Genomic DNA, 20,631 nt, shown 5'->3' with positions numbered 1-20,631 from the left:
TCTTCTTCTCAAAGTTATTTTTTCATACTTTCAAAGCCTGGAACATGCATTAATTTCTGATCTTAAACCAACTGCCAGGTCCAGAGTTGAAGCGCCTGTCCATAGGATTCAAAAGGTCAACCAATTAAAATGGGGAAGCACACAGAGCTGTGATTTATATGCAAAGGGCAACCTTTAAAACAATGATCCTTTCCAGTTTTCCACAGGTGCATGTACAAGAATTCCTTTGAACGAAATTACAAGTGAAATTACAAGTTTCTTGCTACAGCCTGAAAGAAAAGCGCTGTAAGTTGTCTGCACTCTTATTATACGCACAGACACATCCCACGCTTGTATCGATCGCCGAGTTCACCTCCCCATCTCGTGACACAACGCTGGGTATTGTGCTGATCAGGTGACAAAGGGACAGCCTGGAATCTGGATTCCCTGTACATTGCCAGCCGGTGCCTGGGGCCCTGTACAACAGCACCCAGCACACTGGAGGTTACAGATCAGCCCCAGATTAACACAAAGCGACTAACACCGTTTGTGCTCAGCTAAAAGGAAATCTGAACCAGCCCAGTTTTAAAATCCCCAGACCTGGATTTTGTACATGGAAATTGTATCTGGAAGTTATCCGGTTAGTAAGCATACATACACCTAGTTAAGACAATGTATAAGTGGACTGCTGCACATTTTGTATCCCAAAATCAGGAACACGAATGAAAATATGTCCCCTCATTCATATTATGTCAATTTTAAAATGTGTAGGAAAGAAAAGGAAAAACTATGGACTTCTGCTAGCTCTCTTCCTCTACTCCAAAATCTGTTGCACATTGGTGCATTTTTCTCCTTCAAGACAGTTTGCAAGGAAAGCCAAATTGAGCAGATTTGATGGTAACAGCCAAAGTTTTCTGAGCTGATAAGCAGAGGAGCCCACGGCTTTCGCTCTGTGACTCCCTTCACACTGCTTACTGTACCAGCCTGTCTTGGACATCTCACAGCCCTGCTCTTCAAACAAGGAATAGTGGGAACTGTGACAGTGCTTATGTGGCAGGCTTGGGGTATGTGCATTAATAACAAATCTACTTGTTGGAAAAGAAAATAAGGACAATTTTTTTTGCTTCATAGCTGGTAACTAGTTAGGCAGTTAAGAATCCTATGCTGAAATGCTGTATTCTTACAGCAACCTTGTTGGAGTTCTCTCCTTTTCAGTTTAAGAAACTCCACGTTGTAAAGGTGACTTTTAGAAAGACCAGAGAGCTACTTTGCCCTTTATAACAAAGTCAGTACTTCTCTAAATTTTGTAAGGACACACACTGTAAATCAATAAATCTGGAGCGTTTACTGACATGTGGTACCAGGACAATAAAATTTTATGTCTGTCATTGTGGTTGTTGGTTGTAAAATGCAGAAGCCTGGATTCTCTATTGTCTTCTGTTTTGTTGTCATTTGCATTTGTGTAAAAGAAGTGTGAAATGTGACCACAGTTAATGGGAGAAATTTTACTCCCACTTTCTCCTGTTTTCAGAACCTATAAAAGAGGGAAGACAGTGAAGCCCAAGTCCTATGTTTTAACACTGCCCCCTCACCCCCTGCCCCCCCCCCAAAAAAAAAAAATCAAGAAGTACTACACAAAGAATCATTCTTTTATGCCTTTTTCTTTCTTCCCCATGAGGGAACAAGTATCCTCCTACCAAATGTCATTCTTTGAGGTTGGTCATTCCGGCTCCTGTCACACAGCTGGCCAGTGACACGTTGCAGCTCAGACACGTTGTTAGATCCTGCCTTGACCCTGCACTGTCAGTCAGAGAAATGCCCCCCCTGCCACCTCTGAGTTTGGCTGGGGATGCCATGGTACTCCTGTCTCCTGGGCCATCGTCTCCTGCCAGGGGATCCAGCCTCGAGCAGCTGTCGCTCTCACCCCTTGTTGCCCGTTAGGACTGGTTTTTAGAGTGGCCATCTTCTGACCGAGTGAAAAGAATCACATTTAAGAGGAATGTAACTGGAGACAACACTTACACTCATTTGCTGTCATCTGTGTTTAGTTCCAAGGTGTCTGGAATACAGACGTTTAATTCCTTTACAAAAAGATGTGCTGTAGCTATGGTGAGGCTAATCTATAACCCTCACAGTCTTATATAATTTGCTACTCCAAGTTAATTTTAATTCATTACAATAAAACCCACCTAATTAAAATAACTCTTTAAAGTGAAGTATTAGCTTGATCCTATGGAAAAAAAAAAAGCAAGCAGAATCTTCACTATCGGAGGGTGATTCTTCATCATACCACAGTGCACACTTACATAAATTCAAAGGTAAGCTATAAACAAGTACCCACAGCAGAAGTGCCATGCATAAAGGGGCAGGCAACAGGAGGCCTGCTTTCTAATCAGCCCTCAAAGGAACCTGCCACACAGAAGTGGCACTTATTCTAATTTAAAGCTCTCACAGTTACTTTACCTTGGCAAAATTTATAAACTAATAACTTCAGTAAACAGACTGGCACTCCAAACAGAAAAACAAACCCAACACAACGGTTCAGGCCCGCAGAGAAAGCGACTTTCCCAGAAAGGCACTGTTTGCAACAATAAGATAAAACATTTGTTTGGGGGCTACTCTCATGGTCCCTGATGCTCAGTAACAGTTCTGCGCTGTGCCATCAGCATCAGCAAGATCTGTACTGTCACCTCACTGCGGTCTACAGCCTATCGGCCCCGCAAATCTTTTCAACATCTTAAGGCATTTTACACACCTGTATATTTGTGTTCTGGTCGGCTCAACTAAAGAAATACTGAATTTGAAAGAGCTACTCTGGGCCTACAGCTTTCCCTTAAAATGTCGCTAAATTGTGAGGGCAATCTGCTTTCAAAAAGTCACTTTAAAAACATGTTAAGTATTTGCAATTAAAGCTCACGTTCCTTCTCATTTCTATGATTTATGCCTCTTAGTGACTGTTAAAAATTACAAAAATTATACGGTTCTCCATTTACATATACAAAGAAGAAAAAAGAAAAGCAGAAAGCAATAATAAGGGCTAAGCAGAAAATCTCTGGAATATGTACAGCACAATATTGCATTTCTTTTTTCTGTTATATCCTAAAAGACACCACTTTGTGAAAAGTTCCTTTTCAAATCAAAGCAATACTACAGTAAAACAACTGCAGGCAACATTTCTAAGACACAATGCAGTTTGTGTCAGAACGCTCATCACTTCAGGCTGACCTGTCAAACTATCTCGGGGAAGACAGTAAAAAGGCAAATCTGCTACTTGGTAAGAAACTTCTGAATGGCAAAAAGTGTGTGTTGCTCACAAACCCCAGAACGCTGTGCAGTGTTAACCGAGCCGTACTGATGGTTACAGCAGATGTCTGTCCCTTCCTACTGCTTACAGGCACACCTGCTTGGGCCGTGCTCCTCGCACCACGGAGAGGAAGCCAACATTTTGAAGCTCTAGCAGAAGAAAACAAATTAAAAAAAATCTGTGCTCAGATGAGTGATGTGGAACAGAGATGAGAATTTAGTACTGTACACAGATACCCGCTATCAGCAACAGAGCTATGTCATGTATTCGATATGGGTGAAATCAACAAGATGGCGTTTTTGAACCTTGATAGGCAATTTCTAGTACCTGCATTTTCAGGGCATTCTCAGCACCTTGTAGAATCCAGCCCCCTGTTCCCTACCCACTTCCTTAAGGGACCCAAGGTGCCCCTTTTTAGGCATCAAGGGTTAACATTTTGGCTACGGGACTTTTCCAGTAGCTAACACAGTTTTCAGGACAGGCCAGAGAACTCATCAGAGGATCATTTCTAAGGGTTTTTGAAATCACCACTTTTTATAGATACAGTTCTCTATTAATTTCTGCAAAACAGTGCAACATCTGCAGAGACTTATCATTCTCTGCTAAACTGTGTATATTTTCAGACTAGTTCCTATACAGTCACTGTATATTTTTGTAAATCTGGGTGGCCTAAACATTCAAACCTTGGGCCACCATAGTCCTCGGTGTACATTAAAGCATTCATAAGGCTGCCCAAACTTATGTCAACTCATAATTGCCCCCACAGGATTGCTGTATCAATTAAAAATCCCAGGAATTCATCAGAGTCTGAGACACGCCTTAGAGGACCAAAAGAAAGTGATACAGAACTAGCTGGCAAAATAAACAGGAATTTCTGCGCACTGAGGGAATCCTCGGCTGTCTGACTAAGGTACCTTTTATACTGGCAGGGGATGCAAATTGGAGCCCGAGGATCTGCACTTTTATTTTCAAAGCACTTTGCAGACATCAACCACTTCACCTTCACACCATTGCTGTGAGGGAAGTAAATATGTACAGTTCCAGTATCCTCTGTTTTCTGGAGGTGCAAAGAAGCACGGGGCATTTTTACAGGCGCAGTCTGTGTTCACACACAAAAGGGAGCTTTTGACAACCTTTCCTTCGTGGGCAAATGAGCTTCCCAAGGCCACCGAGGGGACTGGTGGCAGAAGAGGCATTAATGGAGAGATCCTGCTACCCAGCCCGGTGCTAAGTCCACTCTGCCTCCCCTGCAACACATCGAAGCAACTCGCTGAATTCCAGTTTACGCTGCTTTGCTGTAGAGGACAGATTACAGCATGTCATCCTCTATAATCTCTCCTGTAAGAGGGATTCTATATGCTTCCCAGGGACCCCCTCTTTTCTTTCCCCCCACAAATGGCGGTAAGATTAGAGACAAGTTGTTTTCTCAAGGCTGAGATCAAAAATGGCTCTGTGTTTTGCTAAGCATTCCTCTGAAGCATGGGCAGCGCGTGCATGTGTGTCTGAAAACAACCCCAATGAAAGGAAGGAATGAGAGATGCTAAACAATGCTGCGCAAAGTTGCAGACTGTTCGGCTACAGGCCAGAAAATGAATCCAATTTTTCATTCTGTCATTATAAATATTTCAGTGCAAATGGTACTGATTTTCTGCAACTGTGGTTAAGCAAAGGGCCTCTGAGTGAATATTTAAGGAAAAAAAAAAAAAGGAAAAGAAGAGGAAGAGGGAAGGGGGAAAAAAGAAAGAGAAAGAAGGTGGTGGTGGGGGGAAATTAAGGTTAGCAACCAATTAATTTCAAACTTTCACTGTAAAAGATTCTGGGAAAAAATCTACAGTGATGCAGTGTGTGACTCAAAGAAGGGGGAAAAAAAACATTTACTCTGCTCTTCTTCTGACAGTTTCTCATAAAATATCTGCAGTCCATCTATCTTTTAGTACTCCAGGCTCCTCTGGAGAGCAGAAAATAGTAGTTTAAAGCTCACTTCAGTGCCAGTCTGCGGGAGATTGCTTTCCACAGGACCCCTGCTGATGGAGGCCTAGGGGAAGAGGCCCAGGAGTTATTCAATCAGTCCAAGGCTCTGGGGCGGCCGAGGCTCCTTTGAGGGCTGATTATAAAGCTGCCCTCCTGTTGCCTGCCTCCGAACAGAACGAAATGAGCAGCCTCTTGCTGAGCAGATTCTGCAAGAAGGAATTTCACCTGTCATGGAGTTTGTCAGAATTTCAGGATTTATCTTGGTGCAAAATTAATAAAATACCAACTAGGATTTCAGCCTGACTACTCAGCTGTGTCATCTCAAAGTGATCTTTCACCTAAGAAAACGTGGACGCAGAGCTACTGGAGTCATTCTTGCCCTACTTTTGCTCGGAAGCTTCGGCAGGATGCTATGACTAAATAGCAAAATGATTAGAGGTGGATTTCCTGACAACTACACCCAACGTCAAGTACTGGGTGGGTGCTACTGCCCTAACGTGTGACCTTCCACCTTATTTCTGGGGTTCCTAAATCTTCCTGGAACAAGCTAGGAATCTGAAATAGAAAAAGATCCTTTCTGCAGTTTGTAACCTAGCAAGTCCCTTAAGGCAGCACATCTGTTAAGTTCATACACTGGTATTCCAGGTCTGGATTTGATTTATAAGTTTTAAAGGAATACAAACAACGGACTACATAAGATTACATTCAGTGGAACACAGCAAATTAATATTGCTGTGACAGTCAAGCACACGGTCTTTTAACCACATTCTGAGTCTAATATTGCAGTAAGGTGCCAGGTTGATAAAGCATCATCTCAAACCTCTGTGAACTGGGTTCAGCTCTTTCGAAGCTAGAGTCTCACCGGTCTTTTGACAGTGCCTTACAGCCATAATAACAATAAAAAATCTTTGTATGCTACCAATTTAAGTAAGATTGTGCTAGTTTATAGCACTTGGTCACATGAATTTCAAGTCTCAGGTAGCATAGAAGCAATTAACTTGCAGCCTGCAAGAGACCTTTTCAGCTAAAAGAGATCAACCTGTAGAAAATAAGTCGTCAGCTAAGCCAGCTGATGGGTAAATATATATTATTCAATTTACAATGACCTTGGTTCAGATCTTGACATGGAGAAAAAGAGATCCACTGTAACAAGAAACGGCAAAATATGCCCAGATTGGGAACAAAGATGCATTTGCCATTTAATGGTACTTACCCTACATTGTGGCAATTTCTGTATACTGTTCAAAGCTGTTTGCTCTTTGAAGTAACAAATCTACCTTTCTGTCTATTTGCTCATCATTATTTTCTAACCAGAGCTTAAACCAAATGGTAACACATCCCTTTACTACCTCCTCACCCTTTAAATGGCAATTCAACACTAATACACATCATAAAGCCACCTTTACCAGGCAGTAGTAATCTGACAGTTTTAACACCAAGAGATGTCACAGTAAAGAGAGAGAGAGAAAGCACGCAAGTGAAGGCACAGATGGTGGGAGGGGACACAGGGTGCTCTCAGCAGGCTACAGTAGAGATGCATTAACTCCACAGAGGGATAAGGGCTTCCCACCAGTACAATCATGAATTATAACTGAGCATGGGAGTGAGTTCTTAGTGCCTGTCTCGCGGCAAATACACTCTTCTATTTTCCTGCACAATCACCTTTCACCTTTACAAATGCAAAGCAAAGCAAAATGTGCCACTAATATTTCTTTGTACCACATAGCACACATCTATATGCACAAAGTATGGGGGGAAGCAGAGTATTCACGGACAGAGAGTGTCCCCAGGCAGATTTACACACCCATGATCAGTGCTTGTGCCTGGCGATTCCGCTGCAAAATGAGACTATAACAATACAGATAAACAACTAAAGCTGCACGTAGAAATGTGTGTAACTCAGCAGTATTGGTTCATGAGAACTGAATCATCTTCCTCTCTTCTCTTGTTAACAGGGTGGAGGACACTTGTTTTCAGCTTTGAACACAAAGGAAGCTCAACTTAGAAAAAACCATGAGAGCCTGCAAAAATCCATTCTTTTTTTCATCCAAAATTATATTTCAGCCTCAGTTTGATCAAAGCATGGTGAACTTGACCCCAATAACAGGTAGAAAAGCTAAATCTAAAAGCTGTTCCTCCTGGTTGGGGTTTTGTAATGAACAGCTCCAGTTGTGTAGCCATCTGCGTCTGAGACTTTTTGACTAATGTGTGGAATGGAGCAATCTTAATGATGTTCTTCCCCGCTCCCCACCTCTCCCCAAAAGAAGAGAAAGAAAAAAAAAGAAAAAAAAAAAGGGAGAAAGAGGGAAAGTCACCACTTTTGAGCCAAGATTGCTGTTTACTGGAGTTTTCTGGATGTGTCTCTTTATGAATCACTGACCACACCTTGTTTTCACAAACTATCTGCACCTCCTCCCTAAGGGAATTCATCCCCTCCCAACTTTCCTCCTACTCAATGAAACTATCAATGGAGGAAAACTTGTTATTTTAGGCGGCTGAAAATTTGACCAATTTTAAAGGATTCATTTACCATGCTTTTCACTTTCGTTTAAATCCTCAGTGTTCCTGTTCTAAATGACAGCACCGCAAGCGCTGCTTTTAAGCGCTATTCATCTTGCCTACCACATCTCAGCCTTTCACACAGAAGGCCGCTCTCTCTCCAACAATGGAGCCTTACTCCTCTATAGCTGGAGGGCAGAGACTGTTACGAGCTGTAGACTTGCTGCAAATATCACAATAAAGTATACAAATGTGACTTTCTCTTAAAATACGGGTTCAGCTCTGGAGGTACCTTGCTTTAGAAAACTCTGTCAAGGGCAAACTATATATCTTTCTCCAACATGCACAGCAGCCACCCAGTTGAAACAGCTTTTCCGAATGATCTAACATGTCAGTGGAAGCAGGATGCTTGTGAATTTTATACTTTTCTCCACTTTAGGTCTCTAATTGATATTTTAGCTTCCTTCACACTTAATATATTCAATCTTGGCTTGGCAGCATATCTTGTGGAACATTAAAAAAACAAAGAACGAACATCCCCCTGTTGCTAGATAGACCAAAAGACCTGACCATGAGGTCTACCAGAAAGTTAACATTGGACTAAGAATAGATGACATGTCTAGTGGTAATTAACTCTCAATTGTAGAACAAAACCTATCCTGGAACTGGGAAGTCAACCATGGACACTTGACTGAGTATCTAGTGATTATTGCCAAATTTTGTGGTCATGCTTAACTTAAAGTTTGCTCATTATAACATCATTTTAATACAAAACCACACCTCCTCGTTGAAAGCTACCCACCTCCAGGAGAAGACCACTACTCACTGAGCATGTGTAGTAAGAATGATGTTATAGATCTTGTAGGCAAATATTGTAACCAATCAGCCCTACAGGACTGCCCTGAGGGCATGTATATAGTAGTAAGATTTTGTATAAATGATTGACACTTTTGTATTGCTGGTATGCTAGTTTGGTCTAGCATCCAGACTTGTCCAACTCTGTAATAAAATCAATATCTTGTCTCTGTGTGCAGAATTTGGCTCATTTGCATGCACACTGGGTAAAGAACCCTGTTTTAGGAACAACACCCCCTCTCTTCAAACCCTGGAGCTTGAGGAGAGGCAGGGCTACTGAGCTAAGCTCTGTGATGGAAGTAAGTAGGGCTCAGAGTATAGATCGCAAGAGGTGGCAGGTTTGCTGCTGCTGAGCCCCTCTACCTGTGCTTTGGGACACCAAAATCATGGGAGGGTGAGGAGGCAGGGGTATACGGGGGTCACTGCAACCTTCTGCCAGTGCTGTGGAAGGAAGACCTCAAGAGGCAATCTTTCAGTGATAACATTGTGCCATCACTCGTTGGGAAACCACAGGAGCAGTGGAGAGTGGAGCCAGGAATCAGGAGCTTATTCACAGGGATGGAGTGGCGGGGGGGCAGCAGTGGGGTGGGGGGAAGTGAGACAGATTTGCAAAACTGGCCGTGAAGCTCCTCAGTACACCATAGCTGGATGCTTCATAAAGTCACACTGATGGCAGTCCCGGAGATGGCCATCTGTTGTCAGCTCTGGGCCAGATGAAAGATAATATAACGGCAGCTACTGGTAGCTAACAGCAGGGCAGTTGTAGGAAGGAATGCATCCTAGAATGAAGGAGTGGTCCTTCCTGTTTAGCACAGAAAATCAGTCATCGATATCAACTACATTAGCAAGAAATTAATGGATGGACAATTAAGAGAACTGAACTGATCTAGCAGGGAAATTATTCAAATGCAAACAGTGTGCTTATTTCTTCTGCTTATTCCAGGTGTATGAGCCAACTGATCTGACTAATGGCAAGGTGTAGGCTGAAGTGTTCAGGGCACAGATGATAAAACCTCATTTTCTGCAAAGGGCAAAATTCCATTTCTAATGATTATTTGTGGGTCAGGGAATATATTTACTGCTTTCCTTGCTCTCAATCTACAGCAGGACTCACTGATGTTCACAGAGGTTTCTACAAGGACTGCAGGTAGAAATAGGCCTTTATGTAATAACAGAACCTCCCCATATTATTATGATGATTTATTTTTACAAGTGCCTTATCATTAGTATCAGCATCACTCAGCAGAAAAAAGTTTGCCTTCTCAAGCACTGTTATTTCTATCCTGTTTCTTTCTTTGCCTTATAATCTTTCTGCTTCTACTCCTTTGCCTTTTGTTTCCTTCTTCTTCTGCCTTTCTGAGCATTTTTCTGTCTGCAGCAACTTCTGATTTGCTTCTTTAGGCTGAAATCTCAATCTTGCACGCCTTGCTGTTCTATTTGCTAAAACAATCAGAAATCATGATGTTAATATTGACATGAAATGTCAGTGATATGCTTCAGAGTGAACACTTAAAAAGACAAAGGAACAGTGGAGCTTATCTTCTGATTGCCATGGTTTCTTACACTTTCAGACTGGAGACAACAAATTTCACTTAACATATTTGCATGACACAGCCTTTGCAGTCACAAGGACCTAAAACTGTACCTTCCTACCTGATTCTGAAGAATCTGTTTAATGCTTACCACACAATGCAGTAAGGAGAACAGATCCAAAGTATGGGTTAACCTTTTTTGTTGCTATTGATTTTTTTGAAAATAGATACCTATATTTTACAAAAGGAGTCCACGCATACAAGAGCATAAACAGGAAGGAGTAGGCAAAATAGGGACATATATCCAAGCATATACACTTTTGGGTATGACTCTATGCCCCTTGAAAGAAAAGGAATATACATTTTTCTTGGTTTTGTATGGGTACCTTGTGGTTGTAGCTCAGTACTTATTTTGGACAGTTTATTTAGCTTCCAATCCTTTGCCATTTTACTGTTCCTTAAGTCTGATTTTATTTTCAAGATTAAAATGGTTTATTTAAATGCAATATTCCTCACTTAACTGCTATGCTGTCTTTGTCAATTAATTCTGTAATTTCATCAATAATATCACTCAACCATCTGAAAACGCAAACCCATAATTGTGATTCAATTGCTCCAGAAATTTAAGAAATGTTCTCTCAGGGAATGTATAAGAGATGTTATGAACACGTTGTTTCCTGCCAATTTACAGGGAAAAGTGCAGAAAATTTCACAGGCTGACTGTTGTAGGCAGAGTTATAAGTATATAGAGTATGTGGAGACCAGTAAGAACTGTTAAACTCAGCCCGTCTTTGTCAAGCACTGTTTAGCGAAATCAAAATGGTCCCTGAAAATATCTGGCACTTTCGGTTTGGTGGGCTTTGCAAGGTGCTATAAATATTAATGAACTAACAAAGTACCCACAGGGAATGTTTACATTTGAATAGGCCAATCAAAGGTGGGTGAACTCACAAGCTCCAAACCTGGAAGTTTCTTATTTAGAAAATAATTACCACATGAAAACCTAATATGGCCGTAACACCCATCAATTCCCAGGAGGGAAGGGGTACTGGAAGGGAATTCAAAGTATTTTTTTTGGTATTTAAACTTTGTTTGACATTGAAGCAAAAGACTTGTAGGGGAAACACTTTGAAGGTATGTCCTTAAAGAGCCAATGCATGAGTGCCTCCACATGCTTCTCTTGATTGCCTTTTTGAGAAAATTTGCAAAGAAAACAATCCTTCCTTCTAGGGAAAGGAGTCTCAAGTGTCAGAAACACAAGCCCAAATTTTTTAAACCTTGGAAGACAAGGAAGAATACTCAAATGCGTGTACTGGTCCCCACTAACGTCCATATATGTATCTGAAACAGAAAGCACAGTAACGGTTGAGCAAAGAAAACCCACTCAAACTAATAATACTTGCAATGTATGCAGCTCTATCTGGTTCTCTCAAAACCTAATAATTAATTACAATCCTGGTATCTCTGGCACAGAAATTATCATCATACTCACTCACTAGATGGAGAGGATGCATGGTTAAGTAGAGCCAGTTAGTACCAGACCTCCCAACTGAATCCAGCTCTCCTGACTCCTAGGTGTTTGCTCTGATGAAAGCAACCTGGTTGCCTGGAAGGACTAAGGCCAACATTACTGAACATGATTCCTGTATTTAGGCATCAAAAATGTTTCGCTGAAACCTTAAACGAGGCCATGGCTGCTCAGCACCTATGCTTTTATCAAGGTTCCTAACTTCAGGCATTTATGACCTGACTTCCTAATGTACTTAGCACCAGCATCTGGCACTGGCCTTGACTGCAGCTGGAGGTGCTCAGCACCCTCTCAGAAATAGGCCACTGAGTTTGAAAACATTGGCCTAAAGCTTTGATTGTTAATTGGGTTTCAGGTAGGCTTCTTTTTAAGAAGAGCTGACAAAGTTATTCCCTGCTGGCTCCTGGCCTTTGGGGCCTAGAACGTCAGCATCTATGTTCCACTCCTCACCCTCAGAGTTTGGGGACCTAGAAATGCCAGAGCTAATCTCCAGTTTCACTTCAAAAAAATGTTCTGAGGCCTTTTCTCTCTGAAGAAAACATCCTTGAAAACCCAACTTCACCTGTAGGTTTGAAAGCTTTGTCCCTGTTTTTGTGTAAAGAGGATAAATTATTCACAGTGTCCCCTGCTATCATGGAAGGCTCGCCGTTGGGACCTACAGGATACACATGGTGGGAGCCTTGGCAAAATAATCCTATACAGACATAGCAGTGCCATGGCTGCTATGGCTAATGCTGTTCCCACACCAACCTCTTTCCCAGCTGGCCCCCAGAAGGCCTCTGCCACAAGGAGACAACCCCAGCCCAGGCTAATTAGCGGTTTTCTCTAACTGACCCCCAAATGAGAGAATATAGTTTTTGAATCTCAGCTCTGCTACAGTCTCCACTAAAGGTCTCAGTCGAGACTTTTAGTTCTTGAAATAGTCTAGAGCTTGCTCAGTTCTGCTCCAGCGCAGGTCAAGGGTATATTAAAGGCTATTTAAAAAAGTTGACATCTTTGGGAAGTTTAACCCTTAAAGAAATTAGGAAGAAACTGGAAGATGAGTTTCAACAGTGTTAACTGTGGAACATGAAAAAGTTAAAACTGGACACACAGAAAGTTACACAAAACTTCTGGAGACTCCTCTGTGCCGCTTCTCTCCTGCTCTGCTTCAGCTGCTTGCACCAGGAGCTGAGAATGTTGTCCTGCTGTTTTAAGTGACATGAGTAACATCTGCTATGAGTGCTTCATTCTTTCTTTCATCCTTTCCCTGGGGAAGGAACTGTGTATTTCGTTTTGGAAGAGCTCTGTTGTTGTAGGTTGGAGTTTTGGGGAAGGTTTAGAAATCTATATGCAGGTATGTGCTTACACGAGAGAAAGGACCCTTTGGAACCCCGCTCTTAAAAGCATAAATTGGGGACATTCCTGGTAATACTTAACTCCTGTGGAAGTCTGTTCCATGCTCTCAGGCCAGCCTGTGAGAAGGTGCTAGCTTCTATGCAAACAAGCTTCAGCTCTTTGCTAAAAAACACTCACAAAGCAGGACTGTCAACTACCACATATTGTTACCAAAGGGGAAGAACTTTACAGTGATCTCTGAGATGCGCTGGACCCAGTCCACCAAGAATATTAAGGACCGAATCTTAGAGCGCAACTGGACAAACACGTAGGAAGGCAGTGTAGACAGCAAGAGAGGGGGTTAAATATGCTCCCGGTCTCCTTTGCTACTGAGGAAGAGCGCTGCAGCTCTCTGTGTCAGCTGGAACGTCCTGCAGACTGATGGCTCCATGCCCAGGTATTCTGCACTGATGGAGTCCAGACAGGAAGCAGCAAGGGCGTGAATCACTGAGGCCAGGTCTCTTTTGAACAGGATGGGAAGTAACTGCTGATCCAATTATTTCTTGCCCTAGTTTTCATGTCTGTATAGCGGGGACACTTAACTACCCCAGAGGCAACTAATTATTAGTCACAAAATGTTAAGTAAATGCTTTAATTCACCAAAAAGAGATATAATTTTTGTACTGGGCAAAATGGTCCTGAGAGGCCATGTAATCTTGGCTAGTATCATATTCAGAACTATCGTAACTGATAAAACACTGATAAAACCTGTACAATTATTCAGCAATTCTACCGGACATTGGTAACTCTCTGACCCAGCAACATCTAAAAAATATGTAAAATGAATCCGTTCACCCTGGGTAATGCCACACAAAGGTGTCTTATTCCTCTCCATAAATGTGTTGTGTTGACTACGGAAATAACACTAGGACTGGAAATAGGAAAAGAACGGCTGCTCCTCATCAGGGACAGGGGAAGTGCAAATACCCACTGAAACACCTAAGCTGAAGTCCAAAGACTAAGGCAAAAGAAACTGGCAGTAGAAACAGCATGAGGACAAGAAAGGGAAGTTTTAATAGGCACAAATTACTTTATCATAATTTAACGAAAATTCAATAATATAATAAGTTGAATTAGCAATAAGTTTATTTATTAATTAAAAGTTCAATATTATGGATGATGGATGGAGAAGAGTATTTTAGTTATATCCATCAGGTACAGAGAACTGTATGGCCATACTCCAGGTGTTCAGTTATAAGAGTTTCAACTTTTGGGAGACATCTAGGCACTCTACAAATACACCTAATTTGCAGCTCCATTATCTGATATCTGGACTGGATATATTTCTGATTTTAAAGATTGCTACAAGTCTATTTCTGAAAAGCCCTTATTGTATTAAACATGTCTTATTAAAAGCCTTCCATTCTAAAAAACATTTTGAGGGATATACTTTTTCAACTCCATTTCAGAAGTGTAAATACACCACATAGCCTTTTGAACACGTAAGTATGAAAATTCACAACTCAGAACACTGTAAAAACATAGACTTCTGTCACAGAAGGTTTCCATTCTCTTATTTTCTATGGAGGTATTATCTCAAAAAATTTAAAGCTGGTTCAATTGCAAAGGAGCAGAAAGCCATTTAAAGGAAGTGTAAAAAGTGGGAGAAGGGTGAGCTATGGAGATGATCTTAAAACAGCAAGCAAATTCCTGTAAAATCTCATCATTTCAATTTAAAGGCTGAGTAATAACACTGCAAGTTTGATTTTCAGGACTGGTCATTTACTCTCTTCTCAGCAGAACGTGGTCCTATGGGATTGTCTCGCATTCCTAACAGGGGTCTGGAGTTAAATCATGGAAACCTGTAAAGAGAGTTCTACTTGTTTTTTGCTTTGAGAAGATCGTTAATGAGGGGATAGTAATTTCCCTAAGGTGAGATGAACACAGTATGTAGGGATTCTTATGTTCCTATAGCTTACTCTTCCTGGAACAGGAGTCAGAGAATGCTAAGAAAAGAATCATACCGGGCCTAACACCAAGTTAAGCATCATTATAATGCATTTACTTTCTGTATTGCTGAATTACTTCCCTTCAATTATCAGCTATACTATATGTGTGGATAGAGATTCTATGTTATTGTATTCTGCTCTGCTCTACCTTGTTGATGTTCTCAGTCTGTCCTACAGTCATGGAGTGCTGTCCATTGCTTCTCATCTGAGATGATTAGCATGCATCGGAGATGCACTTTAGATGCATGTTTAAATTAAAAGCAAGGAACCGCTGAAAGTACCAACACAAAGCATAGTAATGTGAAAGGATAGAGAAACATAACCTGAAGACTAGTTGCCAAAGATTCCACTGCTTCAGCTGATAAAAAACTTCCTAGAATAGGCTTTAAGTGAGACTGGGCTAAAGATCAATGTATTTTCAGCAAAAGTAGGCTCCCCAGGTCAGTACCTACTGCTCTCCCTACGTGCTTTGCTGCCCTTTCACCAGCCTGGGTAGATAACTGGATATAAGAGCAGAAAGCCAGTGATCCCAACAAATGCAAATGGCACAACGGTATTGCATTTTTAAACATAACGCCTTCTCAACTGGGGTAGGACTACCCAAATTAATTAAAATAATAAGCATAATGAATTAAGTGAATAAGGAAATGAATACCTTTTCCTTTTTGCAAGTGTAGATAAGCCAGAGAGAGGCTACTTCTAAGGGTATAGAGATGTGGTCTACTAAGAGCCTTCTGCAGCACAGAACAACCAACACACTGATTGTCACCTAGACAATCATTTTTAGAGTAGAGTAGAGTATAATTTTTCTCTCTGTAGTGACATCATTTTGTGCCCTTCACTAGAAAATCAGGTGTCTCCGTTATGTTGAAATCTTAATGAACTAGGCTTAGATGGAGGGAGCAAAATTTGCCCTCAGTCTTGTGTAGGGTTGAATTTTGGAAAAACATGTGTTTTTATTATAATAAAAAAGCTGAAGGCAATTACTTGAGACTTCATGTATTTTGAAATGAGAGCATATTTTAGAGGGGACAGACTGGTAAGAAGTTGATTGTATGTGTCACAACTGCACCTGGATCTCTGTATATTTTGCATCTTCAGAATCCAGTAACCTATTGTCTTTTTAAAATCCAGTCTGAATTCTGCTGTTAAAACTAATTTCTATCCTTTTGTTCCCATTTCTTTCTTTTCGTAGTTGTCTATTGCATACCCGCAACTTCTCTCTTGCTAAGGCTTTTTTTTCGCCTTTTAGTCTTTCTACGCTAACAATTTCTCCTTCTTTTCAGAAACAGTTCATGTCACTACTCTTATCTACTTTCTCATTTTGATTAATCAGTGATGAATGGAACTATTTGTGAAAATCAGAAGCCAAACTACTTTTTTATTTATATATATATATATATATATATATATATATATATTTTTTTTTTTTTTTTTTTTTTTTTCTGAAAAAGCAGTTTCACCTTATTGGAAACACTTTGCAAAAAAACCCCAACAAGTATTTCAACAAAAAAAAGCAAAGACAATGATTCACAAAAAACATGCTGTGAAAGAAACACATACCACAAAATTAGTTTCTGATCTTCCCGATTTTACTCAGTTTCTCCTTTATTTTTCCAGATCCAATAACTTCCTACTCAACCCAGACCATTTTCCGTCCTCAAAACTCAATCTTGCCTCTTTCTGTCCACCACTATGTATGGCTGCCTTTTTTCTCTAAATGTCCAGATTTTTATTTTCTTTTCCTTGTCCTTCTCTACCACTTTGGGTCAGAGCTTGCATGCTATAGCAGGTCTGGACAGTAAAAGAGGCAGATTTGGATCTATTGAAAATAGGAGAGAGATACAGTAAAGACACCTTGGAGTGTTACAGGTATGGTCCTACTACAGAAGCTCCAGTGGTCCACCGAGAAAGAGGTGGGAAAGGCTATCAGAAAGGCTTTATTCCATATTGTTTTCTTGCAGAAAGAAATTAGGAAAGAGAAAATGCAGTGCAAATCAATAAAAATGCCAGTCTCTCACATAATGAATTCACACATAGTTTAAACGCTCCAATTTCTTTTTTTCTCCAAAAAATTATTGTCATGCCGAACATGAATATCAGCTTTTCAGCATGTAAAACTTCCAGGAAGTGAAATACTAAATGGGCATATGTGTCCACATGCCTCACTAGCTTTTTGCCTTTGTTGATGGGATGAAATCCAGCTTTGGCCCAAAGCAAAATTAATCGTGGACACCTCAGTCAAAGGACTTAGAAATGGAGACCTATGCTATAACAAAATAGTGAAAAACCTTAAGTGCTGAAAAATCTCTTCATTCTAAACAAGAATCACATGATGGATGGTGTAGGAAAGGCCTTACTATAAAAATACTTATCATGGCTCCATCCCTATTGGCCATTAGAGACTCTCAAAATTTTTCCTCTGCCAACCTATCTTAATACTTCAATATGAACTAAAATAATCTAGAAAAAATCTGCTGCTGCTGTCTCAAAATGTAACACCACATGAGAAGTAACACACTACCACTTTTCATTGCAACACCAGCAGTGCAGAATGTTAAAACATGTAGTAAATAATTCCTTCAGCTAAAATTGTTTTTACATCTTGTTCAACATTTATTTCTTCCTTTCTGTCCTTTCGTTTACCATTAGTAAACAGTATCATTACAAGTCTGACAACAGCACACAAGAAGACAGTGTACCATTAATCCGACCCTATTATTTTTTTCCCCACCAAGTTAGTATTTATGGGAAACGGCCAGCAGGTAAACTAACATAAATTTTGTCTACTTCCCTTCTCCCCTGCCTTCCCCATCCCTACACTCCTACTTCAGTGCTTAGCTTTTCACATTTAGAGACAAAAGGATAAACTTATTTCATTTTCACTGTTTGAGTAAATGTTTTATGCGTATCAAACAGAAAAACAAGATGCCAATTTTTCTCTCCTCAAGAATATCTTGAGCTACAACAGCCTACAGAGCAAGAATCCAAAGGTGGCTCCCAGAATTTAGGTCCGTACCAGGTGGTTTTCTGCCAGCACCTTTTTGAAGCACCATGGGTTGAATCACCTGCAATTTTTCTTGCACTTCTCTCATTCCCATCCTGATGATGAGCAAGTATCAGAAGAGGTCAGGGCAAGTAAAACTTTGAACTCAGCTATCAAATACATAATGCTGTGATAACCCCCAGGTAACAAGTGTGGTACCTGCAGCTCTGTTTGGAAGAAGAACTTCTGTGGACACTGTGTGCAGTCATAGATCTTGTCCTCTTGTCCATGGGCTGAGAAAATATGTTGCTGCAACTTGTTTGCTTGGACAAACACTGGAATATAAGACAAACAACAAGCCTTTCATTATTTCATATTGCAAGTGAAGAGTTTTTTAGAAACAATTTCCCATTAACACTCAGCAATTCCAAGAGGTAAAATTAGGCTGATGAGCTCCGACTTCACATTACTCTGTTGCTATAATGGGTACCAACAAACACTATTTATCTACAAAGTGTGGTCTTTCTTCCAAAATGAATGAATTGAAGCAGATGCTTGGTTTAAAGAAAAAAAAAAAAGGAAAGAAAGAAAGTCCCTAACAGGACAAACAATGAAGATTTCAAATTTAAAGAATTTAAAAATGCCATTTTATCTTCAGAATTATTTCTTCATGCTTACTGAACTTTGAACACATACAAATCTTATTTCCTAGGAACCAACAGGTTTGAAAAGCATAGATGCCCAAGTCCTGTTTACTCCATGTGCCTAAAGTTAAAGCTAACAAACAGCTCTGTATTTAAATGTGTTAATGCTAAAAATTATATCCCACAGCTACACCGGGGCAATGTCTATAAATGTGAAACAGAACTGCAGGTAAATTCTCTTTGGATACTTTAAGATCAACTCTGCCTACACACTGAATGCAAGGGTTTCAATAATATAAACATGTTCAATTTTAATGACTACAAAACAAGGCCCTAAGACTGTGTAACAGTTTACCTAGGAGACATACTATTAATAATTAAATTGTATATGCCAGAGGCAGTGTTTGGGTTGGCAGCACTGACTTCTGATGGATGCCTGGTGCACTGTGACCTAAAAAAGTTTGCATCTACAATATTAATCTGTATAGGCAGGGAAAGGATTTATTAAAGATGCTGGCATTTGACTTTGACTCCAAACCTAATCATTAAAATTATTCTAATTGCAAGGCAACAAAAAATCTCAGGATATTGTTCTTCTGAGTCATACATTTTAATCACATTTCTCATTACCCTGAAAAAAAAAAAAGCTCAGATTCCATTTTTCATATAAAACTTATATTGGTGATTTTTACTTCTTGTTAATATTCTAGCAAGACATGCTGAAATAATTTAATGGCATATTGCTAATAAAACACCATTGTTTATGATTAATGCTCGGTGTCTATTTACCCCATCAGCAAAAAGGAAAAAGTGTTTCACACAGATTTGAATCGACTATCTCCATACTCTTACACATTTTACAAGGCTACTGGCTGAAACATGAAAGAATTAGTTTTATCAGGAATCTTGCTCACCAGGAGAACTGATAGTGGGTACTCCGTACAATATGCAAGTTTTTACATTGTGTTTACAACTCCCCAAACTTGGAAGTCGAAGGCCCATGGCATTACACCAAAAAAAAGATCACCTCATAATGTGTACACAAAGAAAAAAAAATAGTAGAATAAGTACTAAAACTGAAAAAAAAAAACAAAAAAAACCCAAAAAAACCAAAACCAACAAACCCTACCAAACTGAAAGAATTATTGAACAGATGCGTAACAGGCAAACTGTTTATGGCAGTACTATTCACACTCAGATATTACTATGACAAGCTGTGCAGCAAAGATGAACTATGTATTTCTTTAATTTTATAATCCACAAAAATGTATGAAACCTGAACACAGTGAGCTAATGATCATCACCAGTTACTGTATCTGAGAGATGAAAAACTCAACTTCAGTTTTCCTCTGTAGCACACACTTAGTTTTTAATAGGAGGGGAGCTGCCAAACAGAGGGAAGTAAAATGAAGGTATTAAAAGGTCTATTTGCCTATCAGTGGAAATCCTTCACTCTCATTAATTGAGAACAGAAACCTTGAATGGCTTCCAGAATTAGCATGCCATTGATGCAAGAATACCCAAAGTGTGTTTTGTCATGTTTGTGATTATCTTTGATTTTCATGTTGTAAAGCAAAATTGGGCATGTAAGCTACATATGAATGGTTATGGTTTAGGTTATCATTTTATGAAATGTTCTATTAAGAAGCCCTTAAAAAAACTCACAACAACTCTGTAGGTACCTTTTTAATGTGTTTTCATTTCCAACAACAGCATTTTTCTGTTCCTCATTACGACCCAAACACCGCAGTGCTTAGCCCTACTGGGTCAAGTTATTTTCTCACTTGGGTTTTACTACTGAATAACACCACTACTTGGGGAGGATTATTCCACACTTGGGCTTCTGTTAGGGGAGAGCAGAACTTGACTTGTGGCAAGACAGCACGGTTTGCTTTCTAAAAAACATTACAAGGGTGTTTCTTCTCACCACACGCCAACAAATCCAAGCAAGTGGGTTTTCTTACCTGATCATAGGAGAATGTTGCTGCACAGGCTATGCCCAGCAGC

At 40.1% G+C, this 20,631-nt stretch overlaps 1 protein-coding gene across 10 annotated transcripts in view; it reads right to left on the bottom strand.

Moving 5' to 3' along the window:
* ZNF521 (zinc finger protein 521) overlaps positions 1-20,631 on the bottom strand; it is a 237,206-nt gene that overhangs the window by 10,113 nt on the left and 206,462 nt on the right. For all 10 annotated transcript variants that reach the window (XM_071804178.1, XM_065831095.2, XM_065831096.2 and 7 more), the window contains one exon: positions 18,200-18,315. In XM_071804178.1, the coding sequence (XP_071660279.1) occupies positions 18,200-18,315 (116 nt within the window). The remainder of the gene's footprint in view (positions 1-18,199; positions 18,316-20,631) is intronic.

Source organism: Patagioenas fasciata, chromosome 2 (genome assembly GCF_037038585.1).
Source record: "Patagioenas fasciata isolate bPatFas1 chromosome 2, bPatFas1.hap1, whole genome shotgun sequence".
Taxonomy (NCBI): Eukaryota; Metazoa; Chordata; class Aves; order Columbiformes; family Columbidae; genus Patagioenas; species Patagioenas fasciata.
The sequence above is the reverse complement of the archived record's forward strand: the minus strand, read 5'-3'. Positions and strand labels throughout refer to the sequence as shown.